Here is a 15,593-nt window from a genome sequence, read left to right on the forward strand (position 1 = left end):
ACAATTGTCCCTAGTGGGTGTAGGATAGTGTTAATATGTGGGGATCGTCGCCACGGACCCGGTGGGCCGACAGGGCTTGTTTCCACTAGGGCTTGTATCTCTAAACTAATTAACACTACCCTACACACACTGGGGACAATTTACATTTATACCAAGCCAATTAACCTACAAACCTGTAGGTCTTCGGAGTGTGGGAGGATACCGGAGATAGACAATAGACAATAGGTGCAGGAGGAGGCCATTCGGCCCTTCGAGCCAGCACCGCCATTCAATGTGATCATGGCTGATCATTCTCAATCAGTACCCCGTTCCTGCCTTCTCCCCATACCCCCTGACTCCGCTATCCTTAAGAGCTCTATCTAGCTCTCTCTTGAAAGCATTCAGAGAATTGGCCTCCACTGCCTTCTGAGGCAGAGATCTCGGAGGAAACCCCACGCAGGTCAGGTGGAGAACGTACAAACTCCGTACGGACGTACAAGCACCCGTAGCCGGGATGGAACCCGGGTCTTTGGCGCTGTGAGCGCTGTAGGGCAGCAACTCTACCGCCGCGCCACCGTGCCGCCACCACCGCGCCACCCTTGGTGTCGTGCAGTGTTCAAGAGCCTGAGAGTTGCTTGGAAGGACATTGTGGCACTAATGGGTTTATTTCTCTGTCTGTCCTGCAGGGAGAGAGGGCTGAACACGTTTATGTTTCGGCCGCACTGTGGAGAAGCAGGGGCAGTGACGCACTTACTCTCGGCTTTTATGACCGCAGACAACATCTCGCATGGACTTAACCTGAAGAAGGTCAGTGGGCCGAGAGAAGTGGGGTTAGGTGGGGGGGGGGGGGCTGGGGGGGGCTTTAAGGAGGGAGAGATGGATCTCATCATGTTCATGTTCATAAATTGTAGGAGCTGAATTAGGCCATTCGATCCATCAAGTCTGTTAGATAGAGCTCTTAAGTTAGATGGAGCTCTTAACGATAGCGGAGTCAGGGGGTATGGGGAGAGGGCAGGAACGGGGTGCTGATTGTGAATGATCAGCCACGATCACCTTGAATGGCGCTCCAAAAACGTACAGGTTTGAAGGTTAATTGGCTGGGCAAATGTAAAAATTGTCCCTGGTGTGTGTAGGATAGTGTTGATGTGCGGGGATCGCTAAGCGGCGCGGACCCGGTGGGCCAAAGGGCCTGTTTCCGCGCTGTATCTCTAAATCTAAATCTAAAAATCTACTCCACCATTCAATCTATCTGATCTATCTCTCCCTCTCAATCCCATTCTCTTGCCTTCTCCCCATAACCCCTGACACCCGAACCAATCAAGAATCTGTCTGTCTCTGCCTGAGAAAAATATCCATTGACTTGGCCTCCACAGTCCTCTGTGGCAATGAACACCACAGATTCACCACCCTCTGACTAAAGGAATTCCTCCTCAACTCCTTCCTAAAGGAACGTGTAAATAATGACTGCAGTATCAAGCCCACCCTTGGGTTAGGGTTAGGTTCCCCCATTGAAAATATAGTGAAATCTAAAGACACTAGAAGGGTCATGTTGCAGTTTAATTTAGTTTAGAGATACAGCACGGAAACAGGTCCTTCGTCCCACCGATCTGCCCCCAACCAGAGATCCCTGCACATCAACACTATCCTACACACACTAGGGACAATTTACAATTTCACAAAGCCAATTAGCCGACAAAAATCCATTGACTTGGCCTCCATAACCTTGTGTGGCAATGAATTCCACAGATTCACCACCCTCTGGCTAATGAGAAGGGGCGGTGGGGCTTAAAGGAGGAAGATCATAAGTTGTCAGAGCAAAATCAGGCCATTCAGCCCATCAAGTCTACTCCGCCATTCAATAATCGCTGATCTACCTTTCCCCCCCAACCCCATTTTCCTGCCTTCTCCCCATAACCCATGACACCCGTTCTAATAAAGAATCTGGCAATCTCCACCTCAGAAATATCCATCGACTTGGCCATCAAAAACACGTCTAGCTGGAGTAAATATCCACACACAGCGGTACAGCGGTAGGGTTGCTGCCTTACAGTGCTTGCAGCGCCGGCGATCCTAACTGCAGGTGCTGTCTGTACGGAGTTTGTATGTTCTCCCCGTAACCTGCATGGGTTTTCCACGCTGCATCTCCATATTCCAAAGACGTGCAGGTTTGTTGGTTAATTGGCTTCTGTAAAGCCCCTTGTGCATCGGGCAGTTCTAGTGTACAGGTGATCGCTGGTCAGCGAGGACTCTTTAGATTTTGGACATCAGAGATACAGTGTGGAAACTGGCCCTTCGGCCCACCGAGTCCACGCCGACAGGCCATCACCCCATACGCGACACAAGAGGGACAATCTACAATTTTTACTAAAACCAATTAACCTGCAAACCTGTACGTCGTCGGAGTGTGGGAGGAAACCAGAACACCTGGAGAAAACCCACGCGGTCACATGGAGAATGTACAATCTCCCAACGGACAGCACCCGTAGTCAGGATCAAACTTGGGTCTCTGGCGCTGTGAGGCAGTGACTGGAACATTGCGCCACCGTGTCACCTGACTCAGTGGGCCCAAGTGACTGTTCCCACTCTGTATATCTAAACTAAACTAAACTAAGCTAAGCTATACTATACTAAACTAAGTTAGACACAAAAAGCTGGAGTAACTCAGCGGGTCAGACAGCATCTGTGGAGAGAAGGAATAGGTGACGTTTCGGGTCGAGACCCTTCCTCAGACTGAGAGCCAGGAATATCCCACTCCTATCTTCGGTTTAATCTGGCATCTGCAGTCCCGTCCTAAACTGAACGAAGTGCTCTTTTTCCTTTGCAGAGTCCAGTGTTGCAGTACCTGTACTTCCTGACTCAGATCCCCATCGCAATGTCCCCTCTGAGCAACAACAGCCTTTTCCTGGAGTATGCCAAGAACCCGCTCCCTGAGTACATGAGGAAAGGCTTGATGGTTTCGCTCTCCACCGACGACCCCATGCAGTTCCACTACACCAAGGTGAGAACTCCTCGGGTTACCCCAACGACACACATGGACCGAATGTGCAGGAAGGAACTGCAGATGCTGGTTTTACACCGAAGAGGGGCGCAAAATGCCGGAGTAACTCAGCGGGACAGGCAGCGTCTCTGGAGAGAAGGAACGGGTGACGTTTCGGGTCGAGACCCTTCTTCAGACTGAGAGTCAACAAGGGTCTGGACCCGAAACGTCACCTGTTCCCTTTCTCCAGAGATGCTGCCCGACCCTTCCGAGTTACTCAAGCGTTTTGTGTCTATCTTTGGTGTAAACCAGCATCTGCAGTTCTTTCCTACACATTCCGTCTGCTCCACTGAAAAATCTCCTCAAGGCATGTCTACTTTGAACAAGTTCTCCTCCTCTTTCCGGCAAGAGTTTTGCAACACCTTCTCTCGCTGCTCCACCTCCGTGAACAGACACGGAGCCCAACCTCTCACTGTCTGTACTCCTCTCCTCTCCCCCGTTCTCTGCTGTTGCCGGGTACATTATAAGCATGAGATATCTAATGCATCTCTAATTCTTCCTGACATTGACAGGAGCCGCTGATGGAGGAATATGCCATTGCTGCGCAAGTCTTCAAGCTGACCACCTGCGACATGTGTGAGATAGCACGCAACAGTGTCCTGCAGAGCAGCCTCTCCAAGGAGGTAACTGGTCAACTTGGGGGATGATCGCACCAGTAGCTCGGAGCTTTCCAACAGTCAGGCTCCAGAGAGTCAAACAGACACAACTATTTCACAAAGGGTGGCGAATCTCCATCATAATCTACCATGGAGCATTCAGTTTAGTTTAGTTTAGTTTAGTGTAGTTTAGTTGTTTAGTTTAGTTGAGTTTAATTTAGTTGAGTTTAGTTTAGTTGAGTTGTTTAATTGAGTTGAGTTTAGTTTAGTGTAGTGTAGTTTAGTTTTGTTGTTTAGTTTAGTTGAGTTTAAGTTAGTTTAATTTGATTTAGTTTAGTTGAGTTGAGTTGAGTTGAGTTGAGTTGAGTTGAGTTTAATTTAATTTAATTTAATTTAATTTAATTTAGTTGAGTTGTGTTTAGTTTAATTTAGTTTTGTTGAGTTGAGTTGAGTTGAGTTGAGATTAGTTGAGTTGAGTTGAGTTGAGTTTAATTTAATTTAATTTAGTTGAGTTGTGTTTAGTTTAAATTAGTTTAGTTTAGTTGTTGAGTTGAGTTGAGTTGAGTTGAGTTGAGTTGAGTTGAGTTTAATTTAATTTAGTTGAGTTGTGTTTAGTTTAAATTAGTTTAGTTGAGTTGAGTTGAGTTGAATTGAGATTAGTTTAGTTTAGTTGAGTTGAGTTGAGTTGAGTTGAGTTGAGTTGAGTTGAGTTGAGTTGAGTTGAGTTGGGTTGAGTTGAGTTTAGTTGAGTTTAGTTGAGTGAATCGGTGTAGAAACAAGCCCTTCGACCCTCAGAGTCTGCCCAGCCAGCGATCACCCCATACATTATTTCTATCCCACACTGGGGACAATTTACAGACACCAATTAACCTACAAACCTGGACGTCTTTGGAGTGTGTGGGAGGAAAAAACTCACCCGGAGAAAACCCACGTGATCACAGGGAGCGCATACAATCCTCATACAGACAGCACCCGTAGTCAGGTTCCAGATAGATAGGCAGAGATAGATAGATTCTTGATTAGTATGGGTGTCAGGGGTTATGGGGAGACGGCAGGAGAATGGGGTTCGGAGGGAGAGATAGATCAGCCACGATTGGATGGCAGTTTAGATTTGATGGGCCGAGCGGCCTAATTCTGCTCCTGCAACTTATACACATGCAGAGGAAGCGGGGAACCACTCTACAAATCCCCAGTCACTACCAGCACGCAGAAAGAAAACACAATCACATTAGTGGTGGGGATGACTTGCAGAGTTGTGCTACCGTTTAATTTTTCCATTGCAGGAGAAAGCCCACTTCCTTGGTCCGGATTATCACAAGGAAGGCCCAGCAGGGAACTACATCCCAAAGTCCAACGTGGCTCAGATTCGGATGGCTTACCGCTACGAAACACTCAGCTACGAACTGAACCTGATCAAGGAAGGACTGCAGGGCCTGGAATGAGAGGACTATCTGCCTGTAGCATAAAAAACATGAATGAGTTTGTCGTGGGCCCTCGTGTCGTGTGCCGCCTGGAGTTACTCCAGCTTTTTGTGTCCATCGCCTGTCCAGTAGTTTTAGTTGTTCGGATTTCAGGAGGAATCGTTTGTGATTGCCACAGATACCCATGACAGTCCGCTGCTTAGGCCTTCAATGACAATAGGTGTGTTGTAGTGGGAGGCAGGAATCCTGCCAACTCATCGAATCTCAGCTTCCACTGCAGTTGAGGAATACAGTAAACCCTGGTGATGTGTGTTGGGAGGAACTGCAGATGCTGGTTTACGTGCCATTGATATGTTTAGTTTCTGCTGTTATTGTGCGAACATTCGGTCGTCAGTAAAATGGTTGACTTGCGCTACATATATTTTTAGTCCAATTTTTAAAAAAGGATTGTTTACAGAAATATGACAGCAATTGTTCTGAACCCCTCCATTGTTTGATCTGACACCTCCTTTCTTTTCCTTTCGGTCTTCCGTCTCTTTAGACAGTCCCTCAGGATCAATGAATGAATGAATGAATGAATATTCTATTGTCACATGTGACGTCACAGAAATTCTTTGCTTGCGTACAAAAGGTATGCAAATAGTCGCCACATAAAGGCCGCTGAGAAAGTTGACAAAGACAGAATAAATTCTTTCCATGCACTTTGCTGCTCTTTGTTTCATTAAATAGGGAAAACCGACTGACTTTTGGGTGACGTCCTGAAATTGGCCATTCTCCTCAACTGTGTACAAATGGGCATGGCCACAGGTAGGGGTGCCAACTACCTTGCCGAAGAAGGGTCTCGACCCGAAACGTCACCCATTCCTTCTCTCCTGAGATGCTGCCCGACCCGCTGAGTTACTCCAGCATTTTGTGAAATAAATACCTTCGATTTGTACCAGCATCTGCAGTTATTTTCTTACACTACCTTGCAGGCCCCGCTTTGTTCTAGCCTTTTGCTTACCTCCAGTTCCCTCCCCTTTACTTTCAGTCCGAAGAAGGGTCCCGAACCCAAACGTCACCCATCCTTTTTCACCAGAGGTGCTGCCTGACCCGCTGAGTTACTCCAGCACTTTGTGTCTATCTTCAGTATAAATACCAGCATCTGCAGTACCTTTCTACACATTTCGCTTTACGACGATGTTGCCAGGACTAGAGTTTCTGAGCTGTAGGCAGAGGTTGAGTAGGCTGGGACTCTATTCATTGGAGCGCAGGAGGATGAGGGGTGATCTTATAGAAGTTATATTATTATATCTTAAATTCCCCTTTATTTTTATTCCCGTTCTCAACATCATAAGACCATGAGAGGAATAGATCGGGTAGATGCACAGAGTCTCGTGCCCAGTGTAGGTGAATCGAGGACCAGAGGACATAGGTTTAAGGTGAAGGGGAAAAGATTTAATAGGAATCTGAGGGGTAACTTTTTCACACAAAGGGTGGTGGGTGTATGGAACAAGATGCCGGAGGAGGTAGTTGAGGCTGGGACTATCCCAACATTTAAGAAACAGTTAGACAGGCACATGGATAGGACAGGTTTGGAGGGATATGGGCCAAATGTATGCAGGTGGGACTAGTGTAGCTGGGACATGTTGGCCGGTGTGGGCAGGTTGGGCCGAAGGGCCTGTTTCCACACTGTATCACTCTCTGACTCCATGACCATAAGCATAGATCTCCAGCAGATGGCAGCAGATCCTCTCCATTGCAAGGAGAGCATGATTTCCATGCCGGGCCCAAACTCAGCTCAGGCTCAGTTTGACATCATTAGGCCTGATTCAGTGTTCTTTTTATCCCCAAAGATACTCACAATTCTTCTGACATTTTGCGTTCTTCAGATCTCATTCTTGGAAGATGTTCTTGATCTCCAGGATACACAGTCTAATAGTTTTAGTTTTTACTTTTAAGGGATGCATCGCAGAAACAGGCCCTTCGGCCCACCGAATCCACACCGACCATCGATCACCAGTTCACACTGGTTCTACGTTATCCCACTTTCTCATACACTTTCCTACACACCAGGGACAATTTTTACAGAGGCCAATTAACCTACAAACCCACATGTCTTTAGTTTGTGTGACCCTCAATCTTTGATCAGACTTTACTGGCTTTACCTCGCACTAAACGTTATTCCCTTACCATGTATCTGTCCACTGTGAATGGCTCGATTTGTAATCATGCATTGTCTTACCGCTGGCTGGTTGGCAGGCAACAAGAGCTTATCACTGTACCTCGGTACACGTGACAATAAACTAAAACTGAAAACTGAAACTAAATGTGGGGAGAAACCGGAGCACCCAGAAGAAAATCAAGAGACAGCTGGATAGAGCTCTTAAGGATAGCGGAGTGAGGGGGTATGGGGAGAAGGCAGGAACGGGGTACTGATTGAGAGTGATCAGCCATGATCGCATTGAATGGCGGTGCTGGCTCGAAGAGCTGAATGGCCTACTCCTGCACCTATTGTCTATTGTCTATTGTCTATTGGGTCACATGGAGAGCGTGCAAACTCCACACAGACAGCACCGGAGGTCAGGATCAAACCCAGGTCTCGGAATGCTCTGAGGCAGCAGCTTTACCAGCTGCACCACTGTTTAGTTCACTGTTTAGTTTTAGTTCGGAGATAAGGCCCGGAAACAGGCCCTTCGGCCCAGTTGAGTCCGCACCGGCCAGCCATCCCTGCACAGTAACACTATACTGCACTAGGAACCATTAAAAAATATATATATTTATATACCTAGCCAATGAATCTACAAATCTGTAGGTCTTTGGAGCATGGGAGGAAACTGAAGTTCTTGGAGAAAAGCCACGCAAGTCACGGGGAGAACGTACAAACTCCGTACAGACAAGCACGTGTAGTCGGGATCGAAGCTGGTCTCTGATGCTGCAAGCACTGTAAGGCAGCAACTCTACCGCTGCACCACCGTGCCGGCTGCTGTGCCTGAGGAAAGAGTTCCTGATTTAGAGAAAACACCAGGTGAAACCATTAAAACAGCCCAGCTCCTCATTGCGAGCTCTGTCCCCATATCGTCTGCTCCCCCGCGACCTGCGTGGCTTTCCTCCGAGGTCTTCGGTTTCCTCCCACACTCCAAAGACGTACAGGTTTGCAGGTCTATTGGCTTGGTGTGAGTGTAAATTGTCCCTAGTATGTGTAGGATAGTGCAGGGATCGCTGGTCGGTGCGGACTCGGTGGGCCGAAGGCTACAACTAAAAGAGGGCGGGTTAAGACCCTCGAAAGGGACTAGCTTAGATGGGGCATGTGGGTTAGCATGGGCGAGTTGGGCTGAAGGATCTGTTTCCGTACTATATTGCTCCGTGAAAGCCGGGAAAGAAGTGGGAAGGTTGGGTATGAGAAGCATGGATGGGGTTTGCAAAGCGAGGGGCTTAATGGCGGGCACGAGAGAGATTAGATTCTGGAGGTGGAAGGAGCCTGGTGAGAGTTTGGGATGGAAATCAAATAGAAAACCAATGTCGTAAGCTACTGGAGCGTTGACCAACTGGGCCAAGAGTACACTTTAACTGATATCGGCGTCGTTTTAATAACATTTGCTATCAAACAATGAGTGCAGGCTTTGTGGACAGTTGAGGGCTCTGGTTTAACTCAGATTGTGTTGCCTTCAGAAGTTGTGTGAAGCAGATAACGCGGCCGGGAGACATGGCGGTGTTCCTCGGCTGGAAGGGGAGACGGCTGCCTCTTCCGACCAGTTCTTAGAGCCAAGCCCTACTTCCTCACTCATCAAGCTACATATGCTTGTTCCGAGATGTTGAGAAACGTAAAAAGATAGCAAAGAGTTAAAGAAAAACAGGAATGTTATACGTCGGACATTGTGCTGTGGGAAGCACTCAAGTTTCTTGTTTAGTTTAGCTTAGAGATACAGCGTGGATACGGCCCGTCGAGTCCGCGCCGACCAGCGATTCCCGCACGCTGACACTATCCTACGCACCACGAGGGAAAACTTACAACTGCACCAAGCCAATCAGCCCACAAACCTGCACGTCTTTGGAACGCAGGAAGTAGCCAGAGATCCCGGAGAAAACCCACGCAGGTCACGGGAAGAACGTACAAACTCTGTACAGACAGCACACGTGGTCAGGATCAAACCTGGGTCTCTGGCGCTGTAAGGCAGCAACTCTACCGCTGCGCCACCGTGCCGTGCCGCCCTGTGTTGAAGGAGATTTACAAAGTGTAAAATAAATAATGTGCGGCACGGTGGCGCAGCGGTAGCGTTGCTGCCTAACCGCGCCAGAGGCCCGGGTTCGATCCTAACTACGGGTGTTGTCTGAACAGAGTTTGTGCGTTCTCCCTGTGACGGCGTGGGTTTTCTCCAGCTGCTTCGGTTTCCACCTACACCCCACAGACGTGCAGGTTTGTAGGTTAATTGGCTTCTGTAAATTGACCCTAACGTGTCGGATAGAACTGGTGTACGGAGTGATTGTTGGCTGGGGCAGATTTGGAGCAAAGGGCACTCATCCTCCTGCGGTCAAAGGAATAAAACCTTAGCCTGCACAACCTCTCCCTCTCCCTCAGCTCCTCGAGTCCTGGCAGCAACCTGGTAAATCTTCTCTGAACCCTTTCAAGTTTGACAGCATCTTTCCTATAACAGGATGTCCAAAACTGAACACAATAAACCAGAACAGAACACTACAATAGACAATAGACAATAGGTGCAGGAGGAGGCCATTCGGCCCTTCGAGCTAGCACCGCCATTCAATGTGATCATGGCTGATCATTCTCAATCAGTACCCCGTTCCTGCCTTCTCCCCGTACCCCCTGACTCCGCTTTCCTTAAGAGCTCTATCCAGCTCTCTCTTGAATGCATTCAGAGAATTGGCCTCCACTGCCTTCTGAGGCAGAGAATTCCACAGATTCACAACTCTCTGACTGAAAAAGTTTTTCCTCATCTCAGTTCTAAATGGCCGACCCCTTATTCTTAAACTGTGGCCCCTTGTTCTGGACTCCCCCAACATTGGGAACATGTTTCCTGCCTCTAACGTGTCCTAGCTACATCTTACAGGTATATCAATTACCACCACCCATGCCGATTCACCCTGCTTACACCAGACTGAACGCTTAAAGCACGGTGGCGCAGCGGTAAAGTCACTGCCTTACAACCACAGGTTTGATCCTGATTACGGCTGCTGTCTGTACGGAGATTGTACGTTGTCTCTGTGACTGCACCGGTTTTCTCTGGCTGCCCTGCTTTCCTCCCACATTCCAAAGACGTGCAGGTTTATAGGTAAGTTGTAACAATTGTTCCCGGTGTGTCGGACAGTGCCACTGTACGGGGTGATCGCTGGTTGGCACGGGCCTGGCGGGCCAAAGAGGACTTTTCCACACGGTGTCTCTCTGCAGTCTCCCGTCTAAAGTCAGTATCATTCCCAAGTCGGCATGGTGAGTTGAGTTAGTTTAGTTTATTGTCACGTGTACCGAGGGTGCAGCGGAAAGCTTTTGCCGCGTGCTGACCAGTCAACGGAAAGACAACGCACGATTGCAATCCAGCCATCCACATTGTACAGGTGCATGGTAAAGGGAATAACGGGAATAATGTTTAGTGCAAGATAAAGCCAGTGAAGACCGATCCAAGATAGTCCCGAAAGGAGTACAGGTTTAGTTTAGTTTCGAGATACAGCGCGGAAATGGGCCCTTCGGCCCACCGAGTCGGCACCGACCAGCGATCCTCACACACTAATACTATCCTGCACACGCTAGGATCAATCTACGCTGGACTTTACATCGCCCGGTGCGGCTTGGCCGCTGGACTTAACAGTGCCCGGTGCAGCTCGGCCGCAGGATTTAACATCGCCCGGTGCGGCTCGGCCACGGGACTTTACATCGCTGGTGCGGCTCGGCCGCGGGACTTAACATCGCCCGGTGCGGCTCGGCCACGGGACTTAGCTGCGCAAGGCTTGGTCGCGGGCCTTTCATCGCCCGGTTCGGCCGCAAGACGTTTCAGCGCCCGGTGCGATTCGGCCGCGGGGACTTCCATCCCCTTGCGGGGACTGCGGGTCGGTCGGGGACGAGCTGTCTGTCCGTGGGCGTGGGGAAGAGAGTGGAAGTTTTGTTGCCTCCATCACAGTGAGGGGGTGTTTGGAGTCACTGTGATGGACGTTTGTGTTGGGGTCATGTGTCTTGTGTTCTTTTTTTCTATGACTGCTATGTAGTTTCGTTCGGTACCTTGGTACAAATAAAGCTCTGTTATACCTGTTATACCTGTTATACCAAGCCAATTAACCTACAAACCTGTACGTCTTTGGAGTGTGGGAGGAAACCGAAGATCTCCGAGAAAACCCACGCAGGTCACGGGGAGAGCGTACAAACTCCATACAGACAGGGATCGAACCTGGGTCTCTGGCGCTGTGAGCGCTGTAAGGCAGCAACTCTACCGCTGCGCCACCGTGCCGCCCTGAAAGGTGAAAAAGGAGATGAATTTCCTTGGTTTTGCAAGGGAATCCTCAGCTTAGTGGCCCATCGGAAACCAAATGAATCCATTTCAATGGCCGTCAGCTGTGACTAAAACCCTTTGGAGATTCAGATTGAAGTGACAGAGCTTCGAGCAGGAGTCGGAGCAGCAGGAAAGGGAAGTTCTTGACCTGGATTGTTGACCCCCCCCCCCCCTCCCCACGATTAAGTAATTAACTTCCTTTTATCACATCAAAATGGAACTGCGTTGTTAGCTGGGGTTGAGCAGAGACAGGATGACAACAGGATGAATCCTATAAATCTCCAGCAATCCTATTTATAGCCATCTGTTCCCAGGAGCATAGGTTGTCTTTGGGCGGCATGCCCGATCCGATCCGATCCGATCCGATCCGACTCCGTGTCATTCCTCTGGTGCTTCCTGTTTTCCATCCCCGTCTGAGCTCCGCGGTTCTCCAGAGGGGGAAAAACGCACAGGGTTGTGAATTGTGTGGGGAGGAACTGAAGATGCTGGTTTACATCTCAGTGTGAAGAAGGGCCTCGTCCCGAAACGTCGCCCATTCCTTCTCTCTTGAGAGGCTGCCTGTCCCGTTGAGTCGCTCCAGCATTTTAGTTTCGTTTCGTTTTGAGATTCAGGGCATAAATGGGCCCCTTCGGCCCACCGAGTCCGCGCCGACCAATGATCCCCACACACTAACATTACCCTGCACGCACTAGGTCCAATTTACACTTGTACCAAGTCAATTAACCTACAAACCTGGACGTCTTTGGAGTTGGGGAGGAATGTCTATGCTCATTTCCCAATTTTACTCTCTTTTGTGAAAATACTTTGGTGTAGTTTAGTGATACAGCGCGGAAAGAGACCATTCGGCCCATCGGGTCCGCGCCGACCAGCGATCCCCTACACTGGTCACGAGGGACAATTTACCATCCTTATCGAAACAAATTAAGCTACAGACCTGCACGTCTTCGGAGTGTGGCCTGAAACCAGAGCACCCGGAAAAAAAACCCCAGGCGGTCACGGGGAGAACGTACAAACTCCATACAGACAGCACCTGTAGTCAGGATCGAACCCGGGTCTCTGGCGCTGCAAGGCAGCAACTCTACCGCTGCGCCACCGTGCCGCTCTGTGCTCGGTGACTCATTAATAATGACTCATCATTAATAATGACTGATTAATAAATGACTCATTATTTTCTAAATTACACAAAGTGAGTGGGAAAAATGAACACGTTATCACCCTGTTAGTGTCACTGGAAACACTTGCAATAACAGATCACGGGGGGAGAATGTTGTCCGCTAATGCCGATTGTCCGCTATAACAGAGTGAGGGGAGATAAAGTTTAACCCTAGGCCAGGAGCGATGAAATATGGCATTAGGGTGGGGGGGGGGGGGGGGGGGGGGGGGGGGGGTGGGCAGGGGGAGAGGGGAGAGGGGAGGGTGGGGGGGTATATCCTAGCGGCACTTCTCAGACCAGGATGCCTGTTTGTTCAGGGGGAAGGGTGATGTCTTTGGAGAGATCCAACCTTTGGGTGGAGTGGGTAGAAGGATCGAAGCACATGATTCGGAGCTGAAATCCTGTTTCTGGACATGGGAGGCTCCATCAGTGTAGGATTGGCCAGGGGATCAATCCCATCCAGAGATTGTGGAGATTGTGGGAGACTCGGGGATGTGAGGATGGGGAGGTTGGGAAATCAGGATTGGGTGGACCGAAGTGGGAATTGGGAGATCAAAGATGTCCTCAAGATTGGGGATTGAGAGAATCAAGAGCTTGGGAAATTGGGTCGTTGGCAGTTAAGGGGGGTAAGAAGAGTTAGGCTGGGGTCCAGGGTCCAGAGGATGGACTTGGGGAGAATCAGGATCAGCGTGTTAAAGATAAGGAACATAAGCATTGTTGGGTGAATGTGTGGCTTACCAAAAGGAAAGCCAAGCCACAGGCACTGCAGTTTGCCATTGCATCGGCAAGTGTTTTATTGCCATACGAGACCAAGTGGAACGTTGGGCCCAAACCTTGGGATTGAGGGGCATTGGTGCAGCACCCTCTCCCCCCCCCCTCCCCCTCCCCCCTTTCCCCTTGCCCCTCCCTCCTCCCCCTCCATACCCCCTCCCCCACTCCCCACCCCCTCCCCTCTTCCCTCCAGCCCCCCTCCCCCTCCCCTCCCCCTCCCTTCCCCCCACACTCCATCCCCCTCAACCCCCCCTTATCCTCCCTCCACCCCCCCTCCCTCACTCCCTCCACCCCCCCTCCCTCCCTCCCTCCACCCCCTCCCTCCCCCCTCCCTCCCTAGGAGATAGATTTAAACTTAAAAATGTGAATAACTTTTAAAATATAACACCGATTTCAGTGAAACCTCTTCCATCAGCACCAAAGGGACGACGGTGAGTAAGGTGGGCCTAAAATTGTCACGCTATCATGTACCGTTTTGGCTGTAGTTCAGGAACAAACAAACAAACAAACAAACGAGAGTTTTAGTACGCAGATGTCCCAGGCAGAACAATGAACTTCTGACGTGCAGCGGCCCAACAGAAAATGTAAACATAGTACTCTGAAAAATATATAATAAACGAGAAAAGAAAGTGCACTATATAACTGAACTAATGTTGAGTGGGAAAGTCCAGGACTAGAGACCACAGCCTCAGAATTAAAGGACATTCGTTTAGGAAGGAGAAGAGGAGAAATCTCTTCAGTCGGAGAGTGGTGAATCTGTGGAATTCTTTGCCACAGAAGGCGGTGGAGGCCAAGAGAGTGGACATTTTTTAAGACAGAGACAGATAGATTCTTGATTAGTACAGGTGTGAGAGGTTATGGGGAGGAGGCAGGAGAATGGGGTTAGGAGGGAGAGATAGATCAGCCATGATTTAATGGCGGAGAGAACTTGATGGGCCGAATGGCCTAATTCTACTCTTATCACTTATGACATAACCTTATATATTATATATAAATATATATATATAAATAGTGTGTGTGTGTGTGTGTGTGTGTGTGTGTGTGTGTGTGTGTGTGTGTGTGTGTGTGTGTGTGTGTGTGTGTATATATATATATATATGTGTGTATATATATGTACATACACACATACTAATAAACAAACAACAATAATGCAAAAAGACCAATCCAATGCCCCCAAGTCTATGTAGTTCAGAGCTTATTTGGAGCTTGCTGTGTTTCACAGCTGAATGGTTGTTGGGAAAAAGCTGCTCCTGAACCTGGACGTTACAGTTTGCAGGCTCCGATATCTTCTTCCCGATGGCATTGGACTGAGTGCGTGGCCAGGGGTGGTCTGGGACTGGGCAGTGTTCACCACGTTTTGCAGTCTTCTTCGCTCCCGGCTGCTCACGTTGCTGAACCAAGCTGGGATGCAACCAGTCGACCTGCTCTCAGCTACGCACCTGAGAGAGTTCAAGAGGGTCCTCCTCCTCCCTGACATACTGCGATCTCTGCAATCTTCTCACGCGGTCCGTCCGTGGTGAACCAGGAGTATCCAGCAATGGTCGTTTCCAGGACAACTTCCCTCTTTTCCCCACTGATTTTCTGAAGGGAACATGATGCAAGGAGTAGACAATAGACAATAGACAATAGACAATAGACAATAGGTGCAGGAGGAGGCCATTCGGCCCTTCGAGCCAGTGCCGCCATTCAATGTGATCATGGCTGATCATTCTCAATCAGTACTCCGTCCCTGCCTTCTCCCCATACCCCCTGACTCTGCTATCCTTAAGAGCTCTATCCAGCTCTCTCTTGAATGCATTCAGAGAATTGGCCTCCACTGCCTTCTGAGGCAGAGAATTCCAAAGATTCACAACTCTCTGACTGAAAAGGTATTTCCTCATCTCAGTTCTAAATGGCCTACCCCTTATTCTTAAACGATGGCCACTTGTGCAAGGGAAAATACGGTCAGATTTCCACAGTCATGTAAAACGGTGCATGCACAAAGATGTCACCCATCCCCCTGAGCAATCCCCAAGTTCATAGGTTCTAGGAGCAGAATTAGGCCATTCGGCCCATCAGCTCTACTCCATCATTACTAGTGTGAAAGGCCAATGTCCTTCACGCAACCAAAGACAGTCCATGGAAGTTCATAGTTAAGTTCAGTGTTGTGTCGTGTTCATTAGC

General features: G+C 49.1%; 1 protein-coding gene across 2 annotated transcripts in view; it reads left to right on the forward strand.

The window, feature by feature from the left end:
* Positions 1–5,054, forward strand: part of ampd1 (adenosine monophosphate deaminase 1 (isoform M)) — a 38,993-nt gene extending 33,939 nt beyond the window's left edge. For both annotated transcript variants that reach the window (XM_078420458.1, XM_078420459.1), the window contains 4 exons: positions 666–786; positions 2,804–2,977; positions 3,529–3,639; positions 4,896–5,054. In XM_078420458.1, coding sequence (XP_078276584.1) covers positions 666–786; positions 2,804–2,977; positions 3,529–3,639; positions 4,896–5,054 — 565 coding nt within the window. The remainder of the gene's footprint in view (positions 1–665; positions 787–2,803; positions 2,978–3,528; positions 3,640–4,895) is intronic.
* Positions 5,055–15,593: the final 10,539 nt, after the last annotated feature.

Source organism: Rhinoraja longicauda, chromosome 24 (genome assembly GCF_053455715.1).
Source record: "Rhinoraja longicauda isolate Sanriku21f chromosome 24, sRhiLon1.1, whole genome shotgun sequence".
Classification (NCBI taxonomy): Eukaryota; Metazoa; Chordata; class Chondrichthyes; order Rajiformes; family Arhynchobatidae; genus Rhinoraja; species Rhinoraja longicauda.